The sequence below is a fragment of the Callospermophilus lateralis genome, chromosome 3, assembly GCF_048772815.1.
Source record: "Callospermophilus lateralis isolate mCalLat2 chromosome 3, mCalLat2.hap1, whole genome shotgun sequence".
In the NCBI taxonomy this organism is placed as follows: Eukaryota; Metazoa; Chordata; class Mammalia; order Rodentia; family Sciuridae; genus Callospermophilus; species Callospermophilus lateralis.
Window position 1 is genome coordinate 100,682,358 of NC_135307.1, and position 17,173 is coordinate 100,699,530.

General features: G+C 37.2%; 1 protein-coding gene across 1 annotated transcript in view; it reads right to left on the bottom strand.

Moving 5' to 3' along the window:
* Window positions 1-16,909, bottom strand: part of Prtg (protogenin) — a 116,904-nt gene extending 99,995 nt beyond the window's left edge. Inside the window, exons 1-2 of the mRNA XM_076849404.2 lie at window positions 16,816-16,909; window positions 14,345-14,647 (exon numbers count right to left, since the gene is read on the bottom strand). Of these exons, the coding sequence (XP_076705519.2) occupies window positions 14,345-14,647; window positions 16,816-16,909 (397 nt within the window). The remainder of the gene's footprint in view (window positions 1-14,344; window positions 14,648-16,815) is intronic.
* Window positions 16,910-17,173: the final 264 nt, after the last annotated feature.

Genomic DNA, 17,173 nt, shown 5'->3' on the forward strand with positions numbered 1-17,173 from the left:
GAGGCACTTGGTTCGAACCTCAGCACCACTTAAAAATAAATAAATAGGGGCTGGGGTTGTGGCTCAGTGGTAGAGTGCTTGCCTAGTATGTATGAGGCACTGGATTCAAACTTCAGAACCACATAAATGTAAAATAAAGATATTGTGTCCACCTAAAACTAAAAAATTAATATTAAAAAGTAAATAAATCAATAAAGATACTGTGTTCAACTACAACTAAAAAAAAAAAAAAAAAAAAAGAACACTGGAAATAACTTCTATTTAAAAAAAAAGAGAGACAGACATATAAAGACACTCCACCCAACAGGAGAATAAACATTCTCCTCAGATGCACATAGAAAGTTAATCAGAAATGATCATACGTTAAGTCACAAACAAGTCTCAATACATTTTAAATGATTAAGGTCATAAAAAATTTCCCCCAATTACAATAAACTAAAAATTTTAAAAAAACAGGAAAATTGACACATATACAGAAAATATTTTTATTTTATTTTATTTTTTTATTAGTTGTTCAAAACATTACAAAGTTCTTGACGTATCATATTTCATACATTTGATTCAAGCAGATTATGAACTCCCATTTTTACCCTATATACATACTGCAGATTCACATCAGTTACACATCCACTTTTTTACATACTGCCATACTAGTGTATGTTGTATTCTGCTGCCTTTCCTATCCTCTACTAAACAGAACACTCAACCAATGGGTCAAGAAATGAAACACAAAGGAAATTAGAAAATATCTTGAGATAAATGAAAATACAATCTTGGGATGCAGTAGAAGTAGTACTCAGACTCTGTGGCTAAAAATGTCTACATTTAGAGGAAAAAAATAAGCATGATCTCAAATCAAAAGCTAAATTTATATTTATATTCAAGGAAGTAAAGACAAAGTAAAAACTAAATCCAAAGCTAGCAAAGGAAAGGAAATAGCGAAAATTCGAGTGAACAAATGAAACAGAGTAGATAAATGAAATAGAGAATAGAAAAACCAAAGAGAAAACCAACGAAACCAAAAGATTATTCTTTGAAAAATATAAACAAAAATTGTCAGCACTTTAGGTAGAATGACAAATAAAAAGGAGAAAACATAAATAATTTTAAAATAAAAATGAAAGTGGGGAGATTACTAGCAACCTTAGAGGATTTTTTTAAAATAATAAGTGAAATGGAAAAATTTCAAGTAAGACACAAAACTACCTGAAATGACTCAAGAAGAAATAGAAAATAAAAGCAAACCTTAAAAAAAGAGATTAAATCAGTAACCCAAAACCTTCCAACAAAGAAAAGAGCAAGAACAGATGATTTCATAGGGACATTCCAGAAGAATTAAATAAAAATACCTATCCTCTCAAACTTCCAAAACAGCAGAGTGGGAAGGGCAATTCCTAACATTCTACCCCACCCACTCTAATACCAAAGCCAGACAAACATCACAAAAAGAAAAATTACAGACCAGTATCCTCTATGAATATGGATGCAAAATCTCAACAAATTTCTAGTAAACCAAATCCAAAAACTGTATTAGTCATATCTTCATCTCTGTAATAAAATATCTAAATAAAACAACTTAAAAGAAGGAAAGATCTATTTTAATCTAGGGTTTCAGAGGTTTCAGTTCACAGTCACTTGACCCATCACTGTGGGCCTGTGACAAGGCTAGACATCATGGTAGGGAGCATGTGTTGAGGCAAAGCTCTCATGCTGGCCACAAAGCAAAGAATAAGAAGAGGATACCCTTCATGGGCACACTCCTAATGGACCTACCTCTTCCAATTACACCCCACCCTCCTAAAGCTTTCCCAACTTCCAAGAGCCTATTAGTTAGGAATCCATAAGAGGATTACTCCATTCATGAGGTCAGAGCCCTGATGACCCAATCACTTCCCAAAGGCCCCACCTCTTAACACTGACTCCAACACTGAGCCTTTCGAGCACATTTAAGATGCAAATTATAATATTTTGTCCCTGGCCCCCAAAAGCTCATATCCATCCCACTATGAGAATTTATTTGGTCCATCACCAAGAGTTCCCATAGTCTTAATAGTTCTAGCATTGTTCAAATGAGCTTGAGTTCAGTTTCCCCTGAGATTCAGGCAACTTTTAGCTGTGACCCTCTGTAAAAATCAAAAAACAACTTATATATTTATTAGCTTCAATGTCACAAACATTCCCATTACAAAAGGGAGGAACAGGGAAACAGCAGGAAGACACAAACCAAAGCAAGACCAGAACCCAACAGAGCAAACATTAAATCCTGTAGCTCCATGTTTGCTACGGAGTCACACAATGGTACTGACATAAGTTTCAAAGGGCTTGGGCAGTCCTGCCCCTATGGCCTTGCTGACTGCAGCCCACATAGCTTCTCTTTTGTGTTGACTCTGGTCATTGCCTGTGACTTCCCTCAGCAGACATTTCACATTGCTGGCATCTCTAACATCCTAGGGTCCCTTTTGTAGCTTCAGCTTCACTCTCACAGTTCTAACCTCCAAACCATAAAATTAACAAAGTAGAATTTACCCCAGGACTGCAACAGTGATTCAACTTTTAAAAATTAATCACCAGGAACAGTGGCAAACACCTGTAATCTCACCTACTCAAGAAGCTGAGGCAGGAGGATCACAAGTTTAAGGCCAGCCTCAGCAACTTAGGAAATTCTGTCTCAAAATTAAAAAAAAAAAAGAAGAAAAAGAAGGTGGGGCTGGGATGAAGCTCTGTAGTACAGCACCTCTGGGTTCAATTCCCAGAACCAAAATAATAATAATCAATAAAATAAAATAATTGATGTATAGAACAAAGCAGCAGGAGCATATCTTAATTGATACAAAAAAGGGATCTGAAAAATTTTAATATACTTTCATGATAAAAATTCTCAGAAAACTAGGAATAGATTGGAACTTCTTCAACATGATAAAGAACATTTACAGAAAAACAGCTAGCATTACACCCAACAGTAAAAAAGTGAAAGTTTTTCTCCTGATCAAGAACAAGACATTGATAGCTATTTTTACCACTACTGTGGACTAAAAGTTCTAGCCAAAGCAATTAGACAAGAAAAAAAGAATAAAAGGCATCCAAATGGGAGATAAAGAAATAAAACTGTATCATTCAAGGTGATCTGATCCTTAAAAAAAAAAAAAAATCCACAAGAAAGCTACTAAAATTAATAAATGAACTCAGGGTATAATACCAAAACACAATAGGCAATTGTATTTATATGTACCGGCAATAAACTATTTGGAAAAGACATTTAAACAATAACAATTCTACTTACAATAACATCTAAAAGAATAAAAAAATGCATAGGAGTAAATTTCACCAAAAGTTTATTCTAAAACTATAAAATACTGTTGCAGTAGTCAGCTTTACATTGCTGTGATTAAAACACATGACAAGACCAACTTGGAGAAAATAAAGTTAATTTTGGACTCCCAGTTCCAAAGGTTCAGTCCATGAACATCCAACTCTATCACTTTGGGCCCAAGGTGAGGCCCAGGACCATGGCAGAGGGCAGCAGTGGAGAAAAGCTGCTCAGCCCCTGGCAGCCAGGAAGCAGAGAAAAAGAGGAAGGAGCCAGGGAGATAAGCTATAATCCTCAAGGGCTCATCCCTAGTGATTCTACTTCCTCCAGCCATGCCCTACTTGCCTACAGTTAAAACTTCCAAGCGGAGCATAGGCTGTCACTATGACTTCTTTCCATGCAAAAATGACATGTGCTCAGCCATTTATTTAAATCTCAGCCTTCTGACTACAGAAACTACAGAGATTCTTCAGACAGGCTGAAAACCACTGCTTTAGAGCCAAGAATATATAGTTCAGCCGTTAGAACACTTGCCGAGTATGCATGAGGCCCTGGGTTCGATTCCCAGCACTGCAGCAAAAATAATAATAATAAATATAAACCACTGAAAAAAATAAAATAAACTGCTGCTTTAGACCAAAGTCCCACTGGGACAGCTATGTCAACAAATGCTAAACCTCTAAAAGGACTGAAGCTCAATCTCCCTGCACTGAGAATATATACAAGAAAATAAATTCTATAAAACATTATAAGAGATAAAAATAAGGATACATCAGTGACTTATTTAACAATTACCTTAAGGTTATTTAACAACAAATAACCTTACACAAATACAGTAATAAAGGAGTTACATAAAATGGTCATATTTTTTAAAGATAAATTAAGATGTATCTTTAATATCCATATCAATTCTGTACCATTCTCTTTTCTATATTTTGGATCTGATGATAAAATATTTAAATATGGTAAGACACATTTCCACACAACTTACAGAGGGAAAGCTTTATTTAAGCACTGCAAATTCATGACTAGAATCCAAAAACCTAAGCGCTAGTCTCACATCTAGTAGTATCTGAGAAAGGGTCCTTCCCCTTCCTGCTTTACATTTCTAATGTGCGAAACAGAAATTTCAAAGACTATAAAAGTTGAGATCTTTATTCCGTGTAAAAGAAGAAATGATGATGCAAGTCAAATTAGGCCTCAAGGACTCTCTATGGATTTCAGGGTAAGTTTTAGCTTATTTTCAGGTTCTCTCTTCAAAATGTTCATTGCCATTATCTTAACAAATCTAAATGCTTGGAGATCAGTGGAAATTTTAATGTATTTTCTTTGTCTCTCCTCTCTCCCTTCCCATACTCAATGTCCCCTTCTGCAAGTTGACTGAAAAACACTTACATCAGCTTTTTTCTATCCCGAATAAAAATGGTAGAGTTAATTCTAGTTTATTAAGAAACCAGTCACATCCCTATTGACCAACTTGATCCACTTATAATTTCTCATTGTAAAGAGTTTGTTAAGCATTGAAATTTTATCTTTAAATATCAGAGCATCCAAGTCCACATCTTGGTGGACTTTAAGTCAATGAAAATAAAGTTTAAGCCAGATGTACACCTGCAATCCCAGACTCCAGAGGCTGAGGCAGCAGGGTAGCAGGTTCAAGGCCATTCTAGGCAACTTAGTGAGAACCTGTCCCAACATTTTTAAAAAGGGGGGAGGATTCTAGAAATGTAGTTCAGGAGTACAGCACCTCTGGGTTTAATCCCCAGTAGCAAAAAAAAGGAAAATTTAATTTCACAAAGCTGCTTCTGTCTATATCCTTCCTTTCATGTTAATCACAAATTTCTAAAAAATGTGCTAAATCATCTGGGTAAAGATATTTTCAGGCTTTGAGGAAATCATATTCCATCCCTGGGATCACTTTTAATAATCCTCTGAATAATCTTGCAGCTTTACCAAAGGTGGTCCCTCAATTAAAATTATGTTAAAGTCATTATAACTGTGGCTTCTCTTGAACATATGAACATTAATTCTTTTGATTGAGAAAACAATAAGCACATTTAACTGGCAAAATTACTTAAGAAAAGCTGTGATTTCTTGTTTAAAAAAAACAGTAATGCCAACATCAAAGCATTTTTCCTATTTTAAATCCTGAGGTCAATATTTTAATCTTAGTTACTTAAAATCCAATCAGAGGGCCTAATTCAGTTTGAAAGCTCGGGAATATTAAACCATATCATTCTTAATAGGAATTGGTGGGAGTGGGAAGCCAGTATAATCTGTTTCTATTAAAACACAAATACTCCAGGTGCAATGGCGCCTGTAATCCCAGTGGCTTGGGAGGCCAAGGCAGGAGAATTTCGAGTTCAATGCCAGTCTCAGCAAAAGTGAGGTACTAGGCAACTCAGTGAGTCCCTGTCTCTAAATAAAATACAAAAATAGAACTAGGGATGCGGCTCAGTGGTCTAGTGCCCCTGAGTTCAATCCCCAGTACCCCCCACCACTAGAAAAAAAAAAAATACACAAATACACTTGAAAGTCATGCACAAAGCCCTAGGTTCAACCTCCAGAGCTACAAAAAACACTAAAAATAATAATTCTAAAACAAAAACATGAGCAAAACTCTCAAGATGAAGTTACAACTGTATTTTTAAAACTATTAAGTGAAAATAAATACTGAGTCAATAAACATCAGAATACACTATTAATAGCAGAACCAGTGTGTAAACATTCAAAGCAGCATAATCATTCTGAACTGTCTCATCTCAAACAAAGTAACCTATTTTTCTAGGTTCTTAAAAATAGTACTAATCCAAATTATCAGTACTGGTTTTAGACTTTCTCTATATAGAAGTCCTTCAAAGGCAAGTTAAACAGTAGCCAAGTTATTTTCATGCTTTTTTTCTTAGTGATTTAAATGGCTCTCTGGTAATATGACTGGACCAAATCATATTTACTGAATTACAATAACAGATTTCTGAAAATAAGGGTAATGTGTTCCTCAATATCCACTCCCCTTTTCCCTCAGTTATCCACTTTTACCAATATGACAACTAAGCAGAAGAATAGTGATTTGTCAAGCCATGTGAGACACTGGCAGTGGAGAAAGCACTAAAGCTTGACTACTCTGCCTCTTTGTCACTTTTCCCATTTTTCTATCACAGCTTCCAGCAACTTAAAAAATACAGCAGCACTGTATTTACTAGAAATTGAAAATTGTCATCTCTCATGAAGATATTATATCCAGAACATTATAAATCTTCCTTGACACAAATACTATCACTGGTTGCAGAACTTTCCTTAAATACATTCATCTTTTCTATTTTGAACTAACTGATGACTTCTTGTATGCCAAGTATTCCGTGGAATAGAATGAAAATGGTGCTAAATGTCGAGCCAGCCTTGCTCAGTTCTAGAGTCCCTCAGTAGAAAGCCATTTCCTCTTCCATCATCTCTACTTGTCTCCTGGACCACCAGTGGTCACTGGCCTCTACAGCAACTAGCAACACATAGCAACAGTCATAACTTTTCCTAGCGTGAATAGCTAACAGTACACACAAAAAGGGATGTCTTTTTAGAAAGATGCAGACCGAAATCCCTGCCCATCACTAATAGGCAATCTAAAACAAGACTTCAAAATAACCACTTGAACTTTTACCTGCAACTTCCTGTGTACTGGTTAGTGTGCTATAATTTCTAACTGTTTTTGCTTTATCCATGCTTGATGCTGTCTCAGTAAGCTGCCATTTCTACATCTTTATCTGCAGGAAGTTAAATTGCTTCTGCCCACAACAAGAGTTGAGGGTATTGCTGAATTAGCTGAAAAGATTTGTTAACCAGGGGCTGGGGCTGTGGCTCAGTGGTAGAGTGCTCCCCTAGCATGCATGGGGTACTGGGTTCAATCCTCAGCACCACATAAAAATAAAATAAAGATATTGTGTCCACCTAAAACTAAAAAATAAATTTTAAAAAAATATTTTAAAAAAGATTTGTTAACCATTCAGCTCCCCACCACTTACTACAAGCAAAATGCTACACTATAGGCTATTCAAGTCAGTTTCTTTTTCTCCACAATAAATTCTACTTAACATTTCCCACAAAAACAGAGATTGCCTGTATCTTTTCAAATATTGACAACCATCACTCACATCAAGAAAATAAAAGGTTCAAAACAAAACAAAAACTTTGGGGGTACACTTCAGTGGTAGGGTGCTTGCTGCTGAGCATGTGCAAAGAGGTCCTGGGGTTTGATCCCCAGCACTGCAAAGAAACAAAAATGTTGAGTCAACAAGGTTAAATAAAATTTTTATTTACTCTCTGACTAGATATCAGATTTAAAAAATCTAAAATATTGAAATAAAAGTGAACGGGACTACAGAAAAATGAAACCCAAACAGTACTGTGTGTGAAAAAGGGGAAAGAGAAGCACTATTATTCTAACTTAGACAACGACTCAAATCTATTTTTTTAAATTAAGCCTCCTTTATAATATTTAAAGAATAGTTCTCTAATCAAAAAACTTGGGGGCTGGGATGTGGCTCAGCACCAAAGCACTTGCCTCGCTTTCACCAAGAACTGGATTTGATCCCCAGTTCAAAAAGAGAAAACACAAAAAAGAATCCCACCAAAAATAAATAAGAAAAAAAATTTAGCATTGCTATTAAACAACAAAAAGAGAAAAATAAAAAGGAAGCCTATCACAGATCAGATATCAAACGTTTGACAAGAACAATTAAAGTACTAACAGCCCTAGCTAGCATCACTCAGTTTCCTAGTACCTTCAGAAATATCAGTGGTTCCCAACCAATGGTGACTTTGCCTCCCAGCAGGGATTTTTTGATGTCCCAAATAGGAGGAGCATCAAATGGACAGAAGCCAGGGATGCTGCTACACATCATACAACATATGGGACCCAAAATGCCAAGGCAGAGAAACCCTTAGAAATGCGGTCCACAGCCCAAACATTCTTCTGTTTTATTGGTGGTGGGGAAGGTACACATTGGTAAAGTATAAAGATAAATCATTGAGTGCTAACTGATTCTAAGCAGTACTAAGAGAGTTAAAAAAAAAAAAAGAGAGAGAAAAGAACAATTTATTTAAAGTCATCTGTATAAAGCAGCATAAAACAAAACAATGAAATAAAAAAGAACAGTTACACCATTCTAGATAGACAGGGATTACTATAGTTTCATAAAGTAAGCTTTAAAAAGAAAATTTCCCTTCAATAAGTCCTAAGGACTAAACCCAGTGACGATATGATCTGAAACCAGAACCCTGAACAATGACTGCATTCCTCAACAGTGTCTTGATTAACCTAGCTACTACAATTGCAAAAGCTATTAAAAATATATCTCTAAATACAAGAGAAGGGCAAACCCTTTAGAAACTGAAAAAAAAAAAAACCAAACATTTTTAATTTATGCCTTCGGCTCAGTCCTTATGAATTTGGCTTTTAAAGACTCATCAAATGCAGTTTCTAAGAATCAGAAGCTTTTTAAAAAAAAAAAAAAAAAAGAATACAAAAGTCAGGAAAGAATTTGTCAGATTAGTGTCAGAGACTTTTATAAGGAAGATGCCTTCATCCTCTGCACACATATCCCTACAGAATTTCACTTGGCTTCACAATTACAGCTGCTGAAAGTTAATCTGGTACATTTTTACCTATTTTGTACATCACTATTGCCAACTATTTTCTGCAGGCTGACTCTGTGCAGAGTACCATGTAGAGGCAAATGCAAGTACTACTTCAGTGATTACAACTTCCTCTTCCTTTCTTTTGTACCAAAATTTCAGTGATGAGTTTAAAAAGTGCCTTAATACAGAGTCTGCACAGTATAAACTCTTAAAAGTATTAAAATTGACTTGACTAACACTGAAAATTTAGTTTGGGGGCAGTTTTTAGGATTTCTTTTAGAACAGTTATTTCTAAAATTCAAGTAGGATCTTCAACAAAACACTTGACTCAACCTCAGTTTTCATATAATTAGTCGATATCAGCTGGAAGTAATGAACTAACTAAGCAACCTGTTTATGAGAGATAAAGACCACTTCTAAAATATGAAGTAAAAAAAAAAGAATCATGTTTTCAAAAAAAGTAACCTCAAATGCATCTGATTTATTAACTGAAATACTCTTTTAACCTAAAGCCCTGCTTAAAAGATTTGTTTTTTGCTATTCTTTTAAATTGCTCTGGACTTCATCAATAGGCCCAGCTGTTAAATGTGGGAGCAAATGACAACAAATCCCTGTGCAAACAACTCCTAAGAGTGAGACCCTTTCTTTAGAATTACCAGAGATAGTGGACAGAAGGGGGCATACCAAGTACCTTTCAAAGTTCCATTAAAAATCAGAATCAAAAAAAAAAAAAAAAAAAAATTAAATACTCAAAGAAAAATGTGATTCCATCCCTTACTGGATCCTGCTTTGCACATATGTGTACACACACGCACGCACGCACCTATGTATATTACATTATATAATATATATTTGTTCAATATATATTTAGATAGTGTAACAGGTTTCTGAAAATGAGAAATAATCCTCACAAATCAAGAAAAAAGTGGGAAAAACTGGTTCCATTACCCAGAGATAACCAGGCAGACTTTAAAAACAGGGTCATAGTAAGTAAGTTTGTAGAACTATAAATACAACTTGAATTTCTTGATTTCACTTATGCAAGATGGACGTTTTTAAGTCAAAACATATACTTTTTAAATATGTCACCTCTCTTTTTTTAAGGTGATTACCAGAAAGCATCAAAAGGACTTTATATATAGTGTTAGCAGAATGGTCTCTCTGAATATTTGAATTCTGTCTTATTTTTCCAAAATCAAACAATTTTAGCTTATGTATTAGCACTGCTGAATTAGGTTAGGTAACTGCTAACAGCTTGACTTGGAGAAGCATGTACACAGGAGCTGGGGATGTGGCTCAAGTGGTAGCGTGCTTGCCTGGCCCGGGTTCGATCCTCAGCACCACATACAAAGAAAGATGTTGTGTCCGCCAAAAAACTAAAAAATAAATATTAAAAAAAAAATTGTCTCTCTCTCTCACCTCTCTCTCTAAAAAAAAAAAAAAAAAATACTTAAAAAAAAAAAAAAGCATGTACACAGGTAAAAGACTGTCCTTACAACATCTACAAATGTCAATAAAATAGTGACATTATAGCAAAATTTTGCTTTTTGGGTCTATAATCATTAATAAAACCTGAGCTATCATCTCATATTTCCTATGATTTCCTTTTCAATACACCATTTACCCTCTTTTTAAAAAACATAATTTTTAAAATGTTTTAATATATTTAACTTCACATTTAAAAACCAACATTGGACTTTTCTATTTTTTTCAGTGCTGATGATATAACCCAGGGCCTCACACATGACATTCAACAACTCTACCACTAAGCTGCATCCACCCTGGACTATAATTTATAAATTACTCTGCAAGACAGAAAACCATACCCACAGGACAGTTGTTCACTAATTCCACAAAAACACCTTAAATTTCATCTTAATTTAAACTGACATGATAAACATTTTATTCATGAAAAACAACCTATATCCTAAAGGAAATGACTTTTGCTACTTAAACTTATTGAAATGCACTCTTTAACAACTTTACTGATGCCAGAATTAATCTCAAAATTTTGAATGAAAAAAATCAGTTACAATGATTTTTATGCTCTTCAAGCTATAAATGCTCACATCAAGTATTATTTTATGCCCAAGTGAACAGTCATGAAAAACCTAGGAAATACAGGCCAACTTTGTGTTCCCTTTCCCTCTTCCTAGGACTTCAATTTCCACCTTTTATGGAAAGGAAATAAACAACCAGCTTCCTGTTCAATCACTAGCTTACAACCAGTCTTTTACACATCACAGAACACAACCCTCCTCCTCCCTTTACTTCTCTCAAATGTCTCTTATCTTAATTTAAACTTGTTGAAATATGAGACTGTTTTACCACACTAATGCTTTTCTATGGAATTTATCTTATTTCAACATTAAAGAATGGAAGAAACATTAATTCCCTCGTTTTTATTCCTAAAATATTTAAATTATTTATATAATGAAGACAACACACACAAGTGAAAATTTGATTTGCTAAATTAAAAAATTCAAATCTATAGGAATGTTTTAATTTTCTGTTCTTACTCTTGTACACAACTAGAAAAAGCATCTCCCACATTACTCCCTTCTAATTACATAAAAAAACAGCTAAAATGGATATCAATTAAAAAGATTACCTTTAAAAAAAAAAGCTAAATATTACTTTAACCCTATATTTTCCTTCAAAAATACGATGCCTTGGCAAAACTAAGTTAGATGAATTCTTTTGTGCTTGGATGAACAACAGGAAAGCAAAGCCTCCAAGCCTTTGGGGAAGAACCTTGTCCCTGCAGCCCTGCTCTGATGTGCTTGGGAGATAAGGCTCCATAGAGACACTTAAGGAAAGGCCTGTTCACATTTGAATTTCTGCATTCCTCAAGAACAATTCATGGCAATAACTAACTTTGCAGAAGAGCTACATGAAAGCTTTGGCCAATGAATGAGGGTCATCTGCTCTTTATCACAAGGGTAAACCTCATCCTGGCCAGTTTCTAACCTTTTAACCCTGTGAATTCCTAATTTACACATGAATAATGGAATTCTTGCCTAGAGTGCAACTTTCAGCTTCTAGTTCCTAAATTTAGAAACCAAGATTGGATTGCCTGTGTGTTAAAAATCTAAAACTTGCACAAATTAAAGCTTTAAATTTCAGGTACTGTACTATTACATTTCTGAACCAAAAGATATGCTGGCTTACAAAATCCCTAAGCAAATAAAAAGCATATACATGTAATCTACTGTTATCAATGACTGGGAGAACCAGCTCCAAAAGTAAAATCAAAAACAGAATGTCCACTTAATGCCTATTCTCTTTCTGTTTACTCCAGATAACATCTTTAGAAATCAAAACTGATAATTCAGGATCTCTAAGAAATTTCATATATCTAAAGAAAAATCTAAATCCACTATACATTTTGTATTTTAAATTCATAATACTGACTGAGTTTTCCTAGCAAAACACCTCCTCAAGGTTAAATAAAATATGTGCATCTGAAGAACATGGTCCTTAACTGATTACAGTTGGAAACTGTAATATAGCAAAGCAATGTTATAGTAGTTTCATTGGAAAAGTTTTTGGTCCTTATAATATGAAATGACCTTTACCATAATACCCTTCAAAATGATTTACCTCTAATTACTTATTATTAGTGATAATTTTATAAAGATACAAAAATCTAAAGATTTAAAAAGCTAGTATTTTTTGTGTGTGTGTGCTGAGTCTTGAAGTCAGTGTCTCATGTATGCTAAGCACATGCTCTACCACAGAGGTATATCTCCAGCCTCTAGTACTAACGTTTATTTGTTACATCCATCATACACCTTTCAGGCTTTGTTTATGAAATCAAACAGTTCTGTGTGCTTTCAAAGGTGTTCCTGGGAGCCCTAGGATTCGGTCAGGCTTCTCATGAGGTCCTACAAAAGTGTGATGGTGACAAATGCTTCATCTTTTTCTGCCATTGCCCACCCCCTCAACTTCCAACCTCTTCCCCCAAAGGTAATACAAGTTACAGTTCCTGAGTATGAAAACCCAGGATTCCACAAACCTGAAAAGGTGGAAAAACCAGAATCCTATAGAATAATTTTACATTAGAGAAAATTTAAATGAACTGATAAAAGCACTATCTTGTGAATAGTACTGCACAGAAAAACCATTAATCAATGAAAATAATGTTTTTCATTATTATTTTAATGGATAATTCCATATATAAAATAATGGATAATTCCAGTGATAAAAAAAAAAAAAAAGACTAGAAAGAAGGTAAGTATATCAGAAATCCTCTCAGGTTTATGTTCTTCTTTGGCAGGAGTGGAGTGGGGCCAGATTTAGAAACTTCTAATTTTCTGCCATTTTTCAACATAAAAATCATTTTTTGTAAAGTATTTTCTACAATCATTGTACAAAATAAATTAATAATTACTAACATGAGGATAGCATAATTATGGCCATGAGTTACTAGAATTAAATTTATCTTGGAAAGTCCTGCTACTAGCCTAAGTTTCAATTATAAAGACCTTGAAAAGACTATTGCCAAAAGATCGCACCCTTATCTCAAGAATACCCTCTTTACCTGTTGTTCATTTTATAAACAATCAATTTATAGGTACAGTACAAAATCCATCTTTTGTTGATTAACAAAATCACATAACCAGAATACCTGTAATCCTATTTTTAAGATACAATTTTGTTTTCCAATATTGAAATAGTGTTTGATGACCTGAAGAGGTAGCAACCTCAGTGGAAGCAGAGTTCCCTACCTGTCCCAAGCCAATCATTACACTCAAGTTACCAGGTCAACCACCAAGCAATGGATCATTTGGACAAATGGCTGCTCTGATGGGGTTAATACAAAGGAAATCATTAGACAGCAAACTTTATGACAACTGGGGGAAAAAAATAAGCAGATCTGGTTTAAGTCCATTAGGCATAATATGGAAATGGCCTTAATCTCTTTCCCTCCCAGCAGGAAAACAGGCATACTTCAAAGGCTTGAGAGTTACTGACCAATGCCCTGCCTTACAATTAAAAAGCAACATGGGTGATCTAAAAAGCAGTCAATAGAAGGTTGAGCTATAAGAAAGATTTAGCACTCAAGGGCCATCTACAAAGCAGGTTTACTTGTGATTGTTTTTATTTAATTGCTAATTTCTAAAAGATGAAATTTTAGAACAAACTTTTATTATGTTGGCCAAACTTACACATCCAATTCTTACAGGGCGAACATTTGAAATTTATATAAAGTCACCTCTATCAGGTTTTATATCACTTGTGTTCTAAACCTAATGACTTCTGTTTTCAAATTTATGTATTTTTTTGCATTTTTGCCTTTATTTCCAATTTCTTCATGTATGACTTTTAGTTATTATATTCATAAATCAAGAAATCAAAATGTAGTAACAAAAAATGTCAACAACCAAAATCTTAAACACTTACTTGATAAGGTAAGATGAGCTTTTTGACTAAGAATGGCTCCATATTTGTTCATTGCCAAGCACTGATAAAATCCTTCATCGGACTGCTCTCCTCTCCTGCCTTCCACCTCACTGATGTATAAAGAGCCGTTAGAAAGAACCTGGATCCGTTTATTTTCAGATACTTTTGCTCCATTTTTCAACCATGTGACCTTAATAGGAACTTCTCCATGAGCCTGGCAATCTAAAATGACTGGGTCCTTTCTTGTGACAGTTACATCCTGTGGTTCTTTTATAAAAAACAGTTCGCTAATGCACCACACTCCTATAAGGAAAAAGGGAAAAAGGTATATCCAGAATTATAGGTATAAATTCATTTAACATGCAATTGTAAAACACATATTCAGGGTATAAGACAAAGTTTAACTGACCATATTATTTAACTTACAAGCACTTAAATAAACCAAGCTAAGTTTTAGCAAATCTTTCAACAAATCAGAGAAATCACCCTGCAACATTTACCCTAAAAGTACAAAGGAAGATTCCAATAACTTCTATGCCTTATAAGAATTCTGTTCTCAAGTTCCTTGCTAGAGTTTCAAAATCATCAGGAAAACTCATGAGCACAAGCTGTTTGCTACTTTTACAAGCTTGTCAAAAAGATCTTGAACAGAGTAAGTCGTAAAAGTCTAATTTTACAAGAAATCATTAGCAAAACTCCAACTCTGTGAACAAGCAAGTTTATTTCCTTGTCCCTTGAAGTGCTTTTGGAACCCTTGGCACCTACTCCTTTGGGAGGAGAGTTTATCTTTTGTGACAAATTACAAGTTTGCATTTTTCTATCTGCCCTTTTACAGCAGGGATTGTCTCCTCTTCTTGAAAGAAATCCATTTACTTAATTTCTGCAGAGCCAGCTAGGTATTTAAAGGACAAACAATAGACTTTGAAAAGTTGGTAACTCTTGCTGCTTGTACTCAGTGGGTGATCGGATTAAGAAACTTTTATTTCACTTTTTTAGAACTACCAACTGTTGGAAAAAATGCGTGACTAATTGGTCCTTACTGTCTAATAGGGATAGGAGATTGCTTAATCAACCAATACACATTTTTATCAGAGCAGAGGAAATGCTTTATCCTAAGCATACACATCGCCCCTGGCCCCAGCTAGGATAAAGCATTGGATGACCACTAATACTTTGTTACCTCCTGCTTTCAGAGCAAAGAGCCGGCCAAAGTCTTGCATATTGATTGGGGATAATAGTGAGTTATTGGCTGGAGTTGGGGTGTGAGTTCCATCTTTCTCCTTGTCATTTTGAATCCATGATTGCAAAGCCTCAGGAATGATTTCTCTGTTTCTGATCAAGGCAGATCCTCAGAAACCCCACGCGCCGGGCTCCCGACTTCCCCTAAAGTATGCCCAGGGCGACCTAAGTCACCCTTACAACCTCGCGCCGCGCTGACCACTCCGGAAGGCGCCCATTGTGTTTCTGAGCCACATCTGACTTTGATCCTTTTCTCACGCGAACTGAAATTAACTCCTCTAGAAAAAAACTAAACTCCAGCCTTTGTAAATAAACAAATAAAAACCCATTCCCCTTAAAACCTCTCTCCTACACTCCGCCTTCCTCCCCAGCCACTACACTTTTTACTCTCCCTGAGGAATCCAACAACGAAGCAAAAAAAGAAAAAGAAATTCACCCAAATTTGTGCAAGACTACCCCTGAAGTTGGAGGAACCCTCAAATCCGTACACACCTCTGGTCCTGCCCCAAATATCTAAATTCAGGAAATAAATTCTATTTAGGCATTTTCCTTCCCAGCTTCGGGTACATTTCTCCCGGTCCCTCGGGGGCCAAGCAACTTTCAACCTTTCTCTTTGCAATTCCGGCCTCTCATCTCCTGGCTTTATTCGGACCCGGAAAACTGGGGGCAATGGAGTGTGGACATGGGCACTGAGTTCCCTTATTCCCTTCCCCAGCCCTGAAACGCGGGGGAACCCCCACTGCAAACACCAGAAGCCGCGCAGAACCGCGGCGCCCCCTGCGCGGCGAGGCTGCCACTAAGGAAACAATATAAATAAAGCCACGTGCGGCCGCCGCGGCCCCGGCGGGCGGGCGGCGCGGAGTCCCGACTGGCCGCGGAGGCGGGGACGCGGCCGGAGCCGGGACAATGGCGCGAGAAGGAAGGAACGAGAGTGGACAGCGGCCGCTATGGCCCTGCAGCCTGTAGCCGAGGGAGCTCGGCAACAGAGGACGTGCGCGGGGAGAAGCTCCCACAGCTATGCCCACGCCCGGCAGAGCCTGCGGTCACCCGCGCCTCTAGCCCGCGGCTCCGGACAGGCCGCAGAAAGGGGACAGGGGCCGGTGGTCAGCGCCACCACGGAGGACTCCGCTACTCTCCCCCAACGCCCCCAGTTACCTCCCTCTCCATCCCACTCGCTCCTGCTCCCTCCCCACAGTCGGGGTGAGGGGAACCGCAGAAGAAAGCGCGCCCACCTGGAAAGGGGCCGAGGAGCAGCAGGAACAGGAGCGCGCGGAACGGCATCCCCGGCGGCCGCGGCCGGGCGAGGGGTCTTACTGAAGGCGCCATTCAGCAGGGCTACACGGGCATGCTCCCCGGCTGCCCCACAGCCGCTGTCCGCCTGCCGCCCCCGCCTCCGGGCGCTCCCAGCGCCGCGGCTGCACGCACACAGCCTGGGTTTCCCGCTCCCGCACCCGCGTGGCGTGGCGCGGCTGGGCGCTGTGGTGGCGACTCTGGCGCGCGGACACTCGCTCGAGCGAGGCAGGGGGCCTGAGAGTCCGGCCTGGGGGCGGAGTGAGGCGGCGGCTGGAGAGGGCGGGGGCGGCGGAGTGG